The 12,801-nt window shown below is 43.1% G+C and overlaps 1 protein-coding gene across 2 annotated transcripts in view; it reads right to left on the bottom strand.

Annotated features, from left to right (window-relative positions):
- Positions 1 to 3,145: 3,145 nt before the first annotated feature.
- LOC147432212 (transcription initiation factor IIA large subunit-like) overlaps positions 3,146 to 12,801 on the bottom strand; it is a 39,771-nt gene continuing 30,115 nt past the window's right edge. For both annotated transcript variants that reach the window (XM_086492188.1, XM_086492189.1), the window contains exons 8-11: positions 5,968 to 6,007; positions 5,693 to 5,880; positions 5,540 to 5,623; positions 3,146 to 3,310 (exon numbers count right to left, since the gene is read on the bottom strand). In XM_086492188.1, the coding sequence (XP_086348314.1) occupies positions 3,287 to 3,310; positions 5,540 to 5,623; positions 5,693 to 5,880; positions 5,968 to 6,007 (336 nt within the window). In that variant the 3' untranslated portion in view covers positions 3,146 to 3,286. The remainder of the gene's footprint in view (positions 3,311 to 5,539; positions 5,624 to 5,692; positions 5,881 to 5,967; positions 6,008 to 12,801) is intronic.

Below are 12,801 nucleotides of genomic sequence, written 5' to 3'. Positions count from 1 at the left end.
AAAGCCTCCAAATTTAGATTAGCGTTGTTACAAAGTGATGGCGCCATCCACACATGCGCTATCATTTTGCATACGACCTTTGATCAAAGAATAGGAAAGATCGTTAGTAGACCAAAAAATATCCTATTTTGCGATAGATAAATCAACCCAAGTATTAAATTCTCACGTTTGCTTCACTAACAAAAGGGAAAGCAAAGATTGAGTTGTCGTACCACGCAATCTCGATGTGCATGTGTTGTCCTGACTCTATTCAACGTATTGTATGGGACAAACAGAGAGTCTACATTTTGTGCTCTCTCTTTCCATGTGTGGAATTCTCCTCTATAAATTTTCATTTTGCTCCTTTCAATATGATTAGTGAAACTTTACCTTATTGTAGGGAATGGACGTCACCTTCGCATGTTTTTTGAAAATTCATATGTTAAGTTGATAGCACTATCCTCATGGTGAAGGTTTCTCTTCTCTACATTTGAAGTGAATTGTCGCAAATATGTCTCTCTCTTCATTAGAACATTGCTCGTTGCTTGATTATATGAACGCATTATGAGGCGAGATGTTCAATGTGCAATCTCATCGATGCAGAGATTTATGTATAGCATCAAGTATAAGCATTGGTAGGTTGTGAAGATATTTCGCTCCTTGAGTGAATATTTTGGGTCGCTTTAAAACCTAGAGGGGACTATTGTCACGAAATTTACATGTTCTTTTGGACTCAGATTGGGTTGGGTAACTCAGTGTGGCATAAAACGTTTCGGGGTTTCATGCGTTTCCAGGTTTCGTGCGTTTTTGAAACGTTTCATTTCGGAGCTCAAAAAAGAAACACAGGTTTCGTTTCACATGTATGTACCTATAATTATACATTGAATATACATACAAAAATTCACCTGTCAAGACATGTGAAATACCGAAATCTAGATGTGAGACTTGAGTCACAAGTGAACAAGGTAAGATACGCGGCTTTAAAAATCCCCAAACAGGTGGTTTGAGGTCAACTGATCAAAAGGGGGCAAAATAAAAAACAAAAAATCAACTCGTTTTGCTCATTTTGCAAAAACATTTCAAGATTTCCAAGGGCCGAAACGCGCTTTTGTCACTATAACTTGGGTTATTATGACGTGTGTCCACAAGTGCCTTTTGCTTCATGGGCAACAACTCATGTATAACATGGTCAAGTAAAAAGCAACCTATTGTGCCACTTCTAGATGTGAATGTAAGTGCAGGGAAGCTTTTACAGCTGTGGTTTGAGTTCTTTAGATTTGATGTAAGTGCTGGCTACCACCCTCTTTAGTATTGATTAGTCTAGCTGATGTGCCCAACCAAGACAATCTTTTTCACAAAGGCTTTCCCGGCTTACTTCACTTGGTGGATTGATCATTTTCACACTCATCACATAACTCCCAAAGGGCTTGTTAGCATGGCATGGTAGTGATGTGTAAACATAATGAGAGCCGAGGCAATTTTGTCTCACTAGGAGGCTTTTTACACATGGCTTGTATATTCACCCATGAGATCAATTGCTTTCGGTTCCAATTTTGCTTGGATTTGTTGTGGCAATGGGTTTCGTCTTTTAAACTCGGAGTAAACCAAACATCTACAAAGTCAAGCAAGGATTTCTTTGCAATCCTGGTGTGTTTCTCTTAATATTGTCCTTGGAAGAGGCTTTAACAGATGGATCTTCAATGAAATACCCAGTTCACTCTCATCCAAACAGACAACACAAGGCTAAAATGGCAAATACATGATGAAGCAATGTTGTTTCTACTCATACGCTTGTGCATGTGAATGTACATATGTATGTACACATGTATTGGTATATATGTGTATGTATCTATTCATATCTTTGCTTATACAGAAATCAACTACTTTGCTAGAAACGATATAACAATCCATCATAAAGTGTTTCAACGTATTTGAATATCATGTTAAAGGACTAGCTGTAATTTGAGTATCACGTCAAAGGACTCAAGAGTTACTCTTTTATTCAAAACTCCATCCTACAAGCGCATTTTGGCCATCAATTGAACAAAAATTGAAGAGTTCTGTGTGCACACATCAAATCTCCCCTTCTTGTTACGAGTGAGCCAAAGATGCTCAACAATCAAGAGAGGAGCTACTAGTTGCAGGCAGATACCAAACCTGAGTAGCCAGATCAAAGTCTACTGCCATGATTGCTGGGCTTATTCCCTTCACTGAGATGAGAATATCTATGCGCATAATTCCGGTACATATTTAGACATTTTGGCCAGTGCCAACTTTACAAATGATGCAAATCTGAAAGTGTCAGATTTATGTCACAAGGCCCACATAAGATAATACCTTAGTTAATGACCCTCTTACAAGAAGAAAAAAGGAAAGAAAATTTATTGCCAAATGACACTGATTGACAAGCTTTAACCAACAGTCCACTATTGCTCCCATAAGGCTTTATGTGGACCAAAAAGATTGTTTTTAGTATTGCGTACACCACTTTCATCTAGGATACTGCACAATACAAATTCGCATATAAGATAGTTTACACCGTCTTTATCTAGGAGTTCCCTACACAACATGCATAAATTCTTCTTATCTGCTCAAGTTCCAATAAAAGAAATGTACCACCTAAAATTTGAAAAAAAATACTGATTACCCAAGGTTTTAAGGAAGATGACAGACGGAGACCATGACCAACAGAAGCAAAGAAACAAGCTTCCCTAACCTTTTCCGTTGTCCAAAGAAAAAACCAATTACCAAACCAAGCTATAGCACTATATACCAAACGGTCCAAATCTGCGTAAAGCTCACTCTGCAAGTACCATAAGCAAACTGCTTTACTCAAGCTAGTAGTAGACAACCTCAAAAGAGCACAGAACTGACATGTATTTAACTCTTGTTGCTCGTTCATCGATTGTACAGGAGACCACACTGAATGTTAAACCCAAGGCTACAAAACAGGGACAACATACGTACAGTCTCTCCAAGACAAAAATCGGACCCTACGCTCATTGCTAGAAATTTTACAAATGCTGAATCATAGATGATGATGATTCCAATACAGCACGGCAGGGTATTTACAAGCTCACCAGAGCAGTGGCACAGTGGGCTTTGAAAAACTAGTTCTTTCCTCGTTCTCATGAAAATGGAATGACCCTTGAAAAATACACTATCTCCACTAAGGCACAACCCTGTGATTACACAATCCACATCCATTGCCTATGAAAAATACTGGGCAGGCATTTGTTGAAAGTACAGGCCACATTCTGGTTGTGCGTCCTCATTCGCATCTCATGACATCATCCAATCAACTAAATCAAAATTCAAACTCTCCATTTGCCTGCAACATGCCCAAGATTTGAGAAAATGATTAAATGTACAGATAAAGCTCAGAAATCACACACAAAAGACTCTGATGACCAGAGAGCATAACAACACAACAAAGGACCAAGAAGAATAGCACACGTGTAGAATGCCCATGTATATAGATGTATTTGTCAACTTACTAAGAGTCCTTTAGAAAAATACCTTTTAAGGATCCAAGCAAGTACCACAAATTCACTTCATGAATGTAAGGTGCTAGCTGTAGGCTGATTGTAGTAACGATCAGCTCCACGCATGCATGCACACACCCACCCACAAGGTCTGCATACTATATTTCTATGACAGCAGCACCAGAAATTACCTAACACAAACTGCTACCGGCAAGGCAGCCAACTAGGATTCTTTATGGATTAAGACAAAACTACAAGGTTTCGTTGCCAAGTCAACATGATATCATCCACATGACATGAGATCAGGTAAAGCCTTTCTGTTCAGTAATCTCAAAGCACTTGATAAGATCCTACAGATGCACTTATGTGAAATATCTGATAAATCTCTAAAATATAGATATAGTAACAAATACATTACAGAGATCCGGTGTGAGAAATTACCTAGTATCAGAACCCCTGACACACTACATGCAACTCTGGAGACCTACAAGCCTTCCTGTAAAACCGGACACACCCACCTGTTCCTTAGTCTCTTTCCTCTACTGCATGCAGCCATGTGTTGGCTGATTCAGCCTTTCCCATCTCCTATCCTTTTCTTTTAGCTATGGCATCGATCCCCCTGATCCCTTTTATGTGGCGTGTCTCCCCATAGAAGAAAGCGTGTTCTGCTGAAATTACGAGTTCCTGTGAAAATTCTGAGTAGTTCCAAACTTCTCTTGTGAGAAATAGTTTCGAATTTACGAGCATTGTAGTGACGGAATGAGATGCTTTTATGTCCTCACATACTGGTGCCCGGCCGGGCATAAAAGGGAAAAATGCAGATAAGTAGAGACTCTGACCCCCTAGGAACAGGAATCCTGCCTCATGCCAGCCTACTGGGTGGGCACAACACGTGTCTGTCACCCTCAGTCACTAATCTGCTCCTGAGAGATACCAGAGCCACCCCCACACCAGAAGATGTAACTCTAACAGGTAGAACTCAAGATTGGAATGAGAAGATAAAAGGTTTCTTTATGTAAGGCATGTTTCTTTTGAGATTCATTAGAAGACTAGGTAATAGTTAAAAGAGGAACGCTTGGAAGAGAACAATGGAATCTCCCTTTCTGTTTATCATGTTGTAATTCATCTCTCCCTCGATCAAGGGTGAAGGGACTAGGGAGGAGGGGTACCAACCTGATTTTCTGTCCAACTGAGGTGTTAAATTGCGATAGTGACAAATCTGTGTGAGCTGCAGATATTTTCAAGTACAGAGTACTTCTCAAAGGGCCCGGCTCGGGAAAAGGGGAACCAACCCCATCTTCTGCCCTACTGTGTTGTTGAATTGTGTTGGCAGTAAATCTGTGTGAACTGCAGATATTTTCGACTTCACAGTGCTCCTTTAATTCTAAGCTTGAAATACCTTTGCTTGTCAACACTTAGTGTCTAGTGAATGCCACATAGGTGGTTCTTCTAAGGCATGAGCACATCAATCACCCTCCCTACCCCAAACCACACACCCATAAAGCTCCTTATCAAAGAAAGTGGCAACCTCCCATGCCCCTCATTCCACGAGACAATCCTCATGGGGACGCCCCAAAGAAAATCACCGATGGAAATGCAAAATAGATTTGTGGGGGCCTTGGATAAAAGATAATCTACATCCATCCAACCACAGGAGGAGGCCAACTGCTATTACATATATCCACAAAGGCAAATAGTACTGGCTCAAAGATTTTATAAAACCAGATTAGCCAGTAAAAATGGTTGTGCTCTACTTATATTAGAGCTGTTTGATAAAGTAACTATTAAAATTTGACATTTCCCAGACGTGTATGCATGAAGCTAAATTGAACTTCTTTGCACTTACTTTTGAAAATAGAAAAAATTCCTGTACAACCTACTGCCAAGTCTGGATGGTTTGAAATACGCTTAAAGTTTTATTTTTGAGTACAGAGTAAGTATCAAGCATTCCAATTCAGGAAAAATCAATTCCGAAGAGCATGACAATTCTCGGGAAGCTTAATTAAACATGCAGCGGACATGAAAGCTAAAAAACAAGCCTACAAAGCTACCCAAAAAAGGGAAGGTGGTAGTACTCTTGAAAAAAGATAATCCCGCTGATTCAAGTGCATGATTCCATCCTTCAAAATGCATTTCCACTTGTTTTTCGCCCGTGTCACCTGAAAAATGGACATCCCCTTAAAACTGGCCTTGATGTTATCTGGAGGAATACAAACCCAGAAACCAACCTTCTCAAACTGCACGTAAACAACATTGTCAGTTTCAAATTTCTCGTCTCCTTCATCAATGCCATCTAGTTCATCCAGGTCATCATCTTCATTTAAAGGAGGTTCTGAGTCTTCTGGTTCTTCACCCTCTGATTTTGAGGGCTGAAGGTCTTTGCTGTCAACTGCCACTTGCTCTAACGTGTGCACATCTACAAGTATAAACAAGAACCTTTCAATTTAGCTTAGGTCTACAAAACTTTTGAAGGAACACTGTACACATTGAACTAGAAAATTACCTTCCTCGCCAGGCTCATTGTAATCTTCCTCTGCTACAACCTTTCCACACAAATAGACTCTCTCTCTCTCTCTCTCTCTCTCTCTCTCTCTCTCTCTCTCTTTAACTGAGATGTTTTTCTCTTTGTTGGACCCTCGGTCCTTAACTGAGATGTATGAACTGTTTTGTTTTCAAGTCCCATAGGTCATAGCTGACCTTCGTGGACGATAATTTTCTCTCTCTCTCTCTCTCTCTCTCTCTCTCTCTCTCTCTCTCTTTTGTTTATGGGGGATATTTTATAGACATGGGGACTGCACATGGACTGGCCATTTTATGGTCCACAGAGATTTCCCGCATCGAGTGGGTTCACTTGTTTTCCTCACAAACATGGGGCTAGCACAGTGAATTATGTTTTCGCTCGGCCCAGTTTTATACCCTCTATTCAAGATTTTACAGTCGGGCCCAGGCCTATCGGTGTAGCAATAGATCATCCCCTTCTCACATTACCGTCTCTTTTCAGTTCAGCACAGCTCGATTGACACAAACATCCACACAGACCCTATATAGTTTCACGTCAGAGACTGATTCTGTCTACATAGATGTCACATACAGACGCTTAGCGACTGAGGAGCCGGGACTTCCATTAGAGGAGCTTACCCAGATACTAACAGAGACATTACATGATGCGGCAGCAGAGGCATACCCACACAGCCAGCCTGAGCACAAACGCCGTTCTGGGAGCATACCCAGAACAGTTGGTATGAGGAGTGTAGAGAAACGAGAGCCACAATTCAGAGAGAGGTGTCTTTTGGAGTGATTACTCATAGACAAATCACAAATTTCCTTTCGACGGCTTGTGCGACGGAAGAAGAGGGCTTAACTAGCTCAGCTAGAGAAGGAGTTGTATAAGCTATTTTTGAGCCAGGATTCAGGTGAGGCATGGAGATTCTTTCATGAGCACTCCCCTCCACCGGCCATCACATCCATTGAGACGTGGGGTGAGTATGCAGCATCTCTTTACACAGTTCCAGGACAGCCGCCTCTACCAGACCCCCCGATGCCATGTCCAAAGACATGCTTTTTCTTTACCGCTGAGATGGTGAAGAAAGCTATTGACACAATGAGGACTAGGAGAGCATATGATCATGATGGATTGGTAACAGATCACTTTATACATGCACGAGATATGCTTGCAAATTTTCTTGCATTGATGTTCAACCGAACCATGTGTGAGGGTTTTCTTGATACTTGGGAGTATGTCGATTGTTGTGCCTATTTTCAAGGCAGGAGATCCAATGATGCCTGGGAACTATCACACCATTATGATTGGGCACACATTGGCCAAGTTATATGCTTCTATTCTTGAGCAGCAATTGAATAAATGGGCAGAGAGAGCAAGCATACGAGCATCAGGACAGGCAGGTTTCAGGAGAGGTTTTTCCACTCTTATCACATATTGACACTCAGAGCTATTATTGAGGAGGACAGATTACATGGTAGGAGGATTTACTATACTTTTGTGGACTTCCGCAAAGCATTTGACACAGTCCTTAGAGCTCGACTGATGCGCAGGTTACAGGAGATGGGTGTACCGACAAAGCTGATTTGGGGGATTATGTCCCTGTATAGGACAGTTGTGGATCAGGTCCGCACTCCCGAGGGGGTGTCTAAGCTTTTTCACTCCACTATTGGGGTGAAATGAAACCGGCCCGTAGGGCGGTAGGCGTTGGCTTTCACCCGAAATTCTTTACTTTATACACACTCACAGAGCACTTTGCAAAGAGAACCTATAATGGGAATTAACACTTAATCACACACACAGCTCGGAAGCTAGAATGCTCCGATCAGACGCCGACAACCTGTAGGCCCCAAAATTGGCGCCCCTTTCGGTATTTCTTTATTCTTTAGGAGGGTAAATTACAAGGTAAGGTCCTGGGAATCCTTCACGTGTATCCACCTAGATACCATTTGATTTGGCCAAATTTCGGCAACATAACAGTCCCAAAACTTGCGCGAAACCAATTCCCCTGCTGGAACTCGCTTGCACTGTCGTATACCCTCTGATTCCTGTCCAAAAACAGTAAATTCAGCACGCTGTATTTACTGGTTTTTGCCCTGTTTTCAGCCCCAAACAGTCCCCTAACTGTCCTTTGCCAGTGGGGCACGATTCCCAATGATCCTGGCGTCCGTATGGCTGAAAAACAGTGAATTTACAGCGCATACACAGCGCTGATTTTGCACCTGTACGGTGAGGTTATGACCCTCACCAGTGCTTGCTTTGGAGCAGCAGTTAGCTACCCCTGTTCCTGCTCAAGGAGGCTCTTGCCTCAGCACAAAAGCATGAACCCACACAACTGTACATCAGTCAAATGAGTAGCCCTCTTGTGGGGCATCACATAACTGCACGTAGGGGAGAGAGAGAGCAGTGTGTAGTGTGCAGGGCATCACTCCTAGCACCACACTGTACATGAGAGGGAAAGAAAGCACTCCATAGCTCTTAACCTGTGACAGGTTACAAATGAGGCTTCTCCCAGCTTAAAAATCAGCGCCCATTTTTCTGCAAGAGGAAAGTTTACCAAGATGTGACACTTGGCGCATTTTCAAGCATTTTCACGTTTCGGGTTTGCCGCTTAAAAATATCCTGACCGGTTGCCCAGTTGACTTCGCGGCAGAGTTATAAAATGTTCCCCTAGTCATACCGAAAGTAATGACGCGAACACATTTCACGGCCCAAAATAGCAGTTCCCTAAATTTTAGGAGATGCTTTCGTTGGGCTCCCACTGGTCTTCTGACCATCTATCCTCATTGGGACCGCATCCAAAAGTGCAATGTGGCCCAACTGTCGGATACTTTTTGTTGGAAGTCCCACCTTGACTTTACGCCTTAGTTGAGTTCACTTCCTAGCATCCACCAACTTGCTAAGTGCGACGGGGGGACCTATATGATCTTGCTCTGAGCCTAGACATCCTCTTACCATACGAATTCCAGTGCCGACCACTTCCCGTCTGCGGGTGAATCTACCGTTCACATTGGCCATACAATGTCCGACCGTTTGCTACTTCAAAAAGAGGGTCTCAAAACAAATAAAATAAACCCCATTGGAAAGAAACCAACAACCAAGGTTAGCAGTTGCCACATCTCTGTGACATGGTTAATAACTGCCACGTCCTCGTGACATACCCCCCTCTTGAAATCGCAAACGTCCTCGATTGCATACCATAAATACACGCCACTGATGATCTTGTGCTATTAACACTCTTTTATCATCGCATGTATCCGCAAGAAAGGTCGTAACATACATAGATACAAATGACTTAATGAGGCCTTCATACTTTTGCCATTTCCATCTATGGCACTGAATTTATATGTACATTTGATGTACTAGCTCTATCATTACCCCTCCTTTGCACACGTTGGGTTGGGGCATAAGTAGGCTGTAACCCAAAGGCTTCAAGGTAAAGCTGCAATACATTTGGTGACTCTGACAGTTCATGCTCTTCCATCCACTTCGCATCCATAGGCGGATAGTTCTTGAACTTCACCAAATAGCGTCTTGCAACTTGTCCCTTAACTTTTCTGTCCTTATGTGCCAAAACTTGCTCAGGTACCAGGATCTCATCAAGTTCCTCAACTTCTGGCTGATCCTCAACTGGCATATCTTCTGGCACATCACCCACGAAGGGTCTTAGAAGACTCACGTGAAACGCATTATGAATCTTCCACGCATCAGGCAATTTCAGCCTGTAAGCCACATCGCTGATCTTGTCAAGCACTTGAAAAGGCCCATAGTAACGCATGCTGAGCTTAGGAAACAGTCGTTCCTTGCCCTTCATCTTCTTTAACCTTGCCTTTTCGAACCTTAAGAGAACCCAATCACCAGGTGATAGTAACAATTCACGACGGTGACGATCAGCAGCCTTTTTCTGTTTTGCAAGAGTTTTCTCCAAGGCAACTTTAATCTTCTGCTGGATACTGAGAGCTGACAGTATTCTGCTGGATGACTTTATGAAATGGAATTCCTGATTATGATACTGATTTGTTCTTGACTTCTTGTGAGTGCAGGAACTGATAGCCGAAATGACTGCAGCATTTTGGTCTGATTGATCTCGAATAGACATGGTTGCAATAGGGGTTAGTCAATCGGACATCGTTGAGGTCCCGATTGGACCTAGATGTGATTGCTAGCTACATTGCCGATAAATCATGGTCTAAGATCCGAATGAATGTTGAATGTCATGTGATGTCCTGTGATGTCTGGTGATGTCCTGTGATGTCGTGTGATGTGACTGTCGATTTTGTACATGTGCTAGATGTGTGTTCCTAGTACGTAGGTACTAACAGTCAGTGTCTGCTAAGACGGTTTATGGCTTTTGTCGGTTTTGTAGGCGTAATCGCGGTCGATTACAATGCTTTCAAGAGGGGGGTATGTCACAAAGTGATGACGTGGCGGACAGCAGAAACCCTAATTTCTGCCAGAAACCCTAAAATTCCTGCAAACCCTAATTTTTGCCAAAAACCCTAAATTCCGGAAATCGCGGAGGCGGATTTTTTTTTTTTTGGAAAATGATGAGCGACGCGAATTTTGCTTTTGCTTTTTTTTTATAAAAAAAAAAGAGAAAAGACTCTCTAAGAGAGAGAGAGAACTGATGCTTTTGATTTTAAAAGCTTTTGGGGCTCTGCTTTTGGGCATCCCTTGTAACCTTTAAATTAGTGGTGAGGGCCTCACTTCTCAGAGCATCTGGACGCAGAGTCTGAGAGTGAAACCCTAACCGCTCTCTTGTACTTTGATGATTGATTAATACAAAAAGAAATACCGAAAGGGGCGCCAGTCTTTGGGGCCAATATCTCTAGGCACGGAACTCCGCCGGGCCAGTGCAAATCTATTGTGATCTGTGAATTGTTTTGAAGTGGTTATTTGGTGCTGTCGCGGTTGATTCTTGACTTGGAGTGTCCAAGTTTGTTACAGTGGTATCAGAGCACGGCCAATTTCTCTTCTACGGGAAATCCGATCCCCGAATTTTTTTTCCGTGGCACCTATGGCTTCAGGCAATGATCAGTCGTCTCCCTCTGCATCTGGAGATGCGGGCTGGGATCACAACGAAGATTCAGGCAGAGAGTATGGCCCGCCTCGGCCTACTCAGGCGGAGCAAAGAGAGATGGAGCGTCGTCAATTGATTGGTGATGCAACAAAGATGATGCTCAATTTTGCCAAGGACCCGAAGATGGCAAAATATATGAACCAGACCTCTTTGGAAGAGGTACAGATGGAGTGGCAGAGAACCACAACACCACTCCCGAAACCCGCTCTCAAGAAACCTTCTGCCTCCAAGAAATATACGGAGAAGGAACTGGAGAACGTGGTTGATGCACGGATTGCTCAGCTTTTCGACGTGCAAAAGAAAGGCAAAAAGCACGGCAAAAAAAGCAGAACAAAGGTACTGACTTCCCGGGATATTTGGGTCGTCAATCGACATTCGACAAAGCAAAGAAACGGAAGAAGCGTGTTCGATTTTAAGGAGTACCCAGTTCTTCTTCTTCTTCTTCTGACAGTTCTTCTAGCTCCTCGGATTAGAGCGAAGAAGACAGAAAAAAAAAGCAAAAAGCGAAGCAAGACACAAAGCTTCGGAACGGGCAAGAAAAAGGCAAAGAAGGCTACATCTCGCCCAGAGACTGACAGTTCTACTGAGGACTCGTCTACAGACAGCTCAGATTCCGATGACGGAAAGTTTTATGTGAACAAGAAGAATTTTTACAAAGCCAACCAGTATGACTTTCTCGAAGATAACAGCAAGAAAGTCCGAGAGTTTAAGGAAGGTGGCCACTCGATCAAGTTTGATACTTTTCAGGATACTCAGATGCTTCGAAGGCTTTGTCTCTTATACAGCAGTTTGACATCGCTTTCGCGGGAGGACGCTATTCAGAGCACTCCAAGATTCGGAGAGCTGCCTCTTACTCTGAGGGGAATGCTCGTACTTGGTGGTCCACGCTTCTATTAAGCAAGACTGTGCCAGTTACATGGCTGAAATTCAAGAGGCTTTTTATTTCTTCTTGGTTGACTCAAGAGTTTGAGCGAGATATACGAGCTGCTTGGAACCATCTCCGGATGACCAAGAGCGATACAGTGAATTCTTATTGTGAAAGATTCTGGAGCTCTTTTCTACCCGCCTCTTCATTCAAGAAGATCTCGTTCAGAGAACAAATTGAGCGGTTTACCTGGGGTCTACCTACAGAGATCCGAGATCACTGCTTGGAACAGAAGTCAGCTTCTATTCAGGAGTTGATGAGTCATGCGAAGCGGGGCTTTGCCATTCACTCTGGCAGTCTGACCTACCCCACAGATGAGGCCATGACACAACGAGCCAAACAGACTTCTGAGAATGAAAGTAGAATGAAAAAGAGCAACCCAGAGAAAAAAAAAGGATGCACGACCCAAGCTTACTCCTGAGGAGAGAGCTCGCTTCATCAGAGAGGGGAAGTGCTTTGGATGCGGGAAACATGGACATATTTCCGCAGAGTGCCCTGATAAGGCACAGAAAGAACAGAATGATAAAGGCGACGACAGGTCTGAGAGTTCGAGAGCAGCTGAGGAATGTGGCAGAAAAGGCAGATAGAAAAGCAGAACTGGTACCACATGGCGTGGGACTTGCACCGAATCAAATGAATGAAAGTACAAACTTTGCCGTTTTTTTTTGGGGCAAAGTGAAGGATCAAGAAGCTCTTTTGAAGGAGCCAAGGCCAACTTCTTTTCACTTGGAATTGGCGGCTCGATTTGGAACTGCGCCCGACAGACTGACGCCACTGGCGGAGGTAGTTCGACTGGCACCCGGATGGGATGTTGCCATTACACCGAGCATTG

This window comes from Adiantum capillus-veneris, chromosome 20, assembly GCF_014529385.1.
Source record: "Adiantum capillus-veneris isolate H3 chromosome 20, ASM1452938v2, whole genome shotgun sequence".
NCBI lineage: Eukaryota > Viridiplantae > Streptophyta > Polypodiopsida > Polypodiales > Pteridaceae > Adiantum > Adiantum capillus-veneris.
This window is presented reverse-complemented; position numbering and strand designations above follow the sequence as displayed.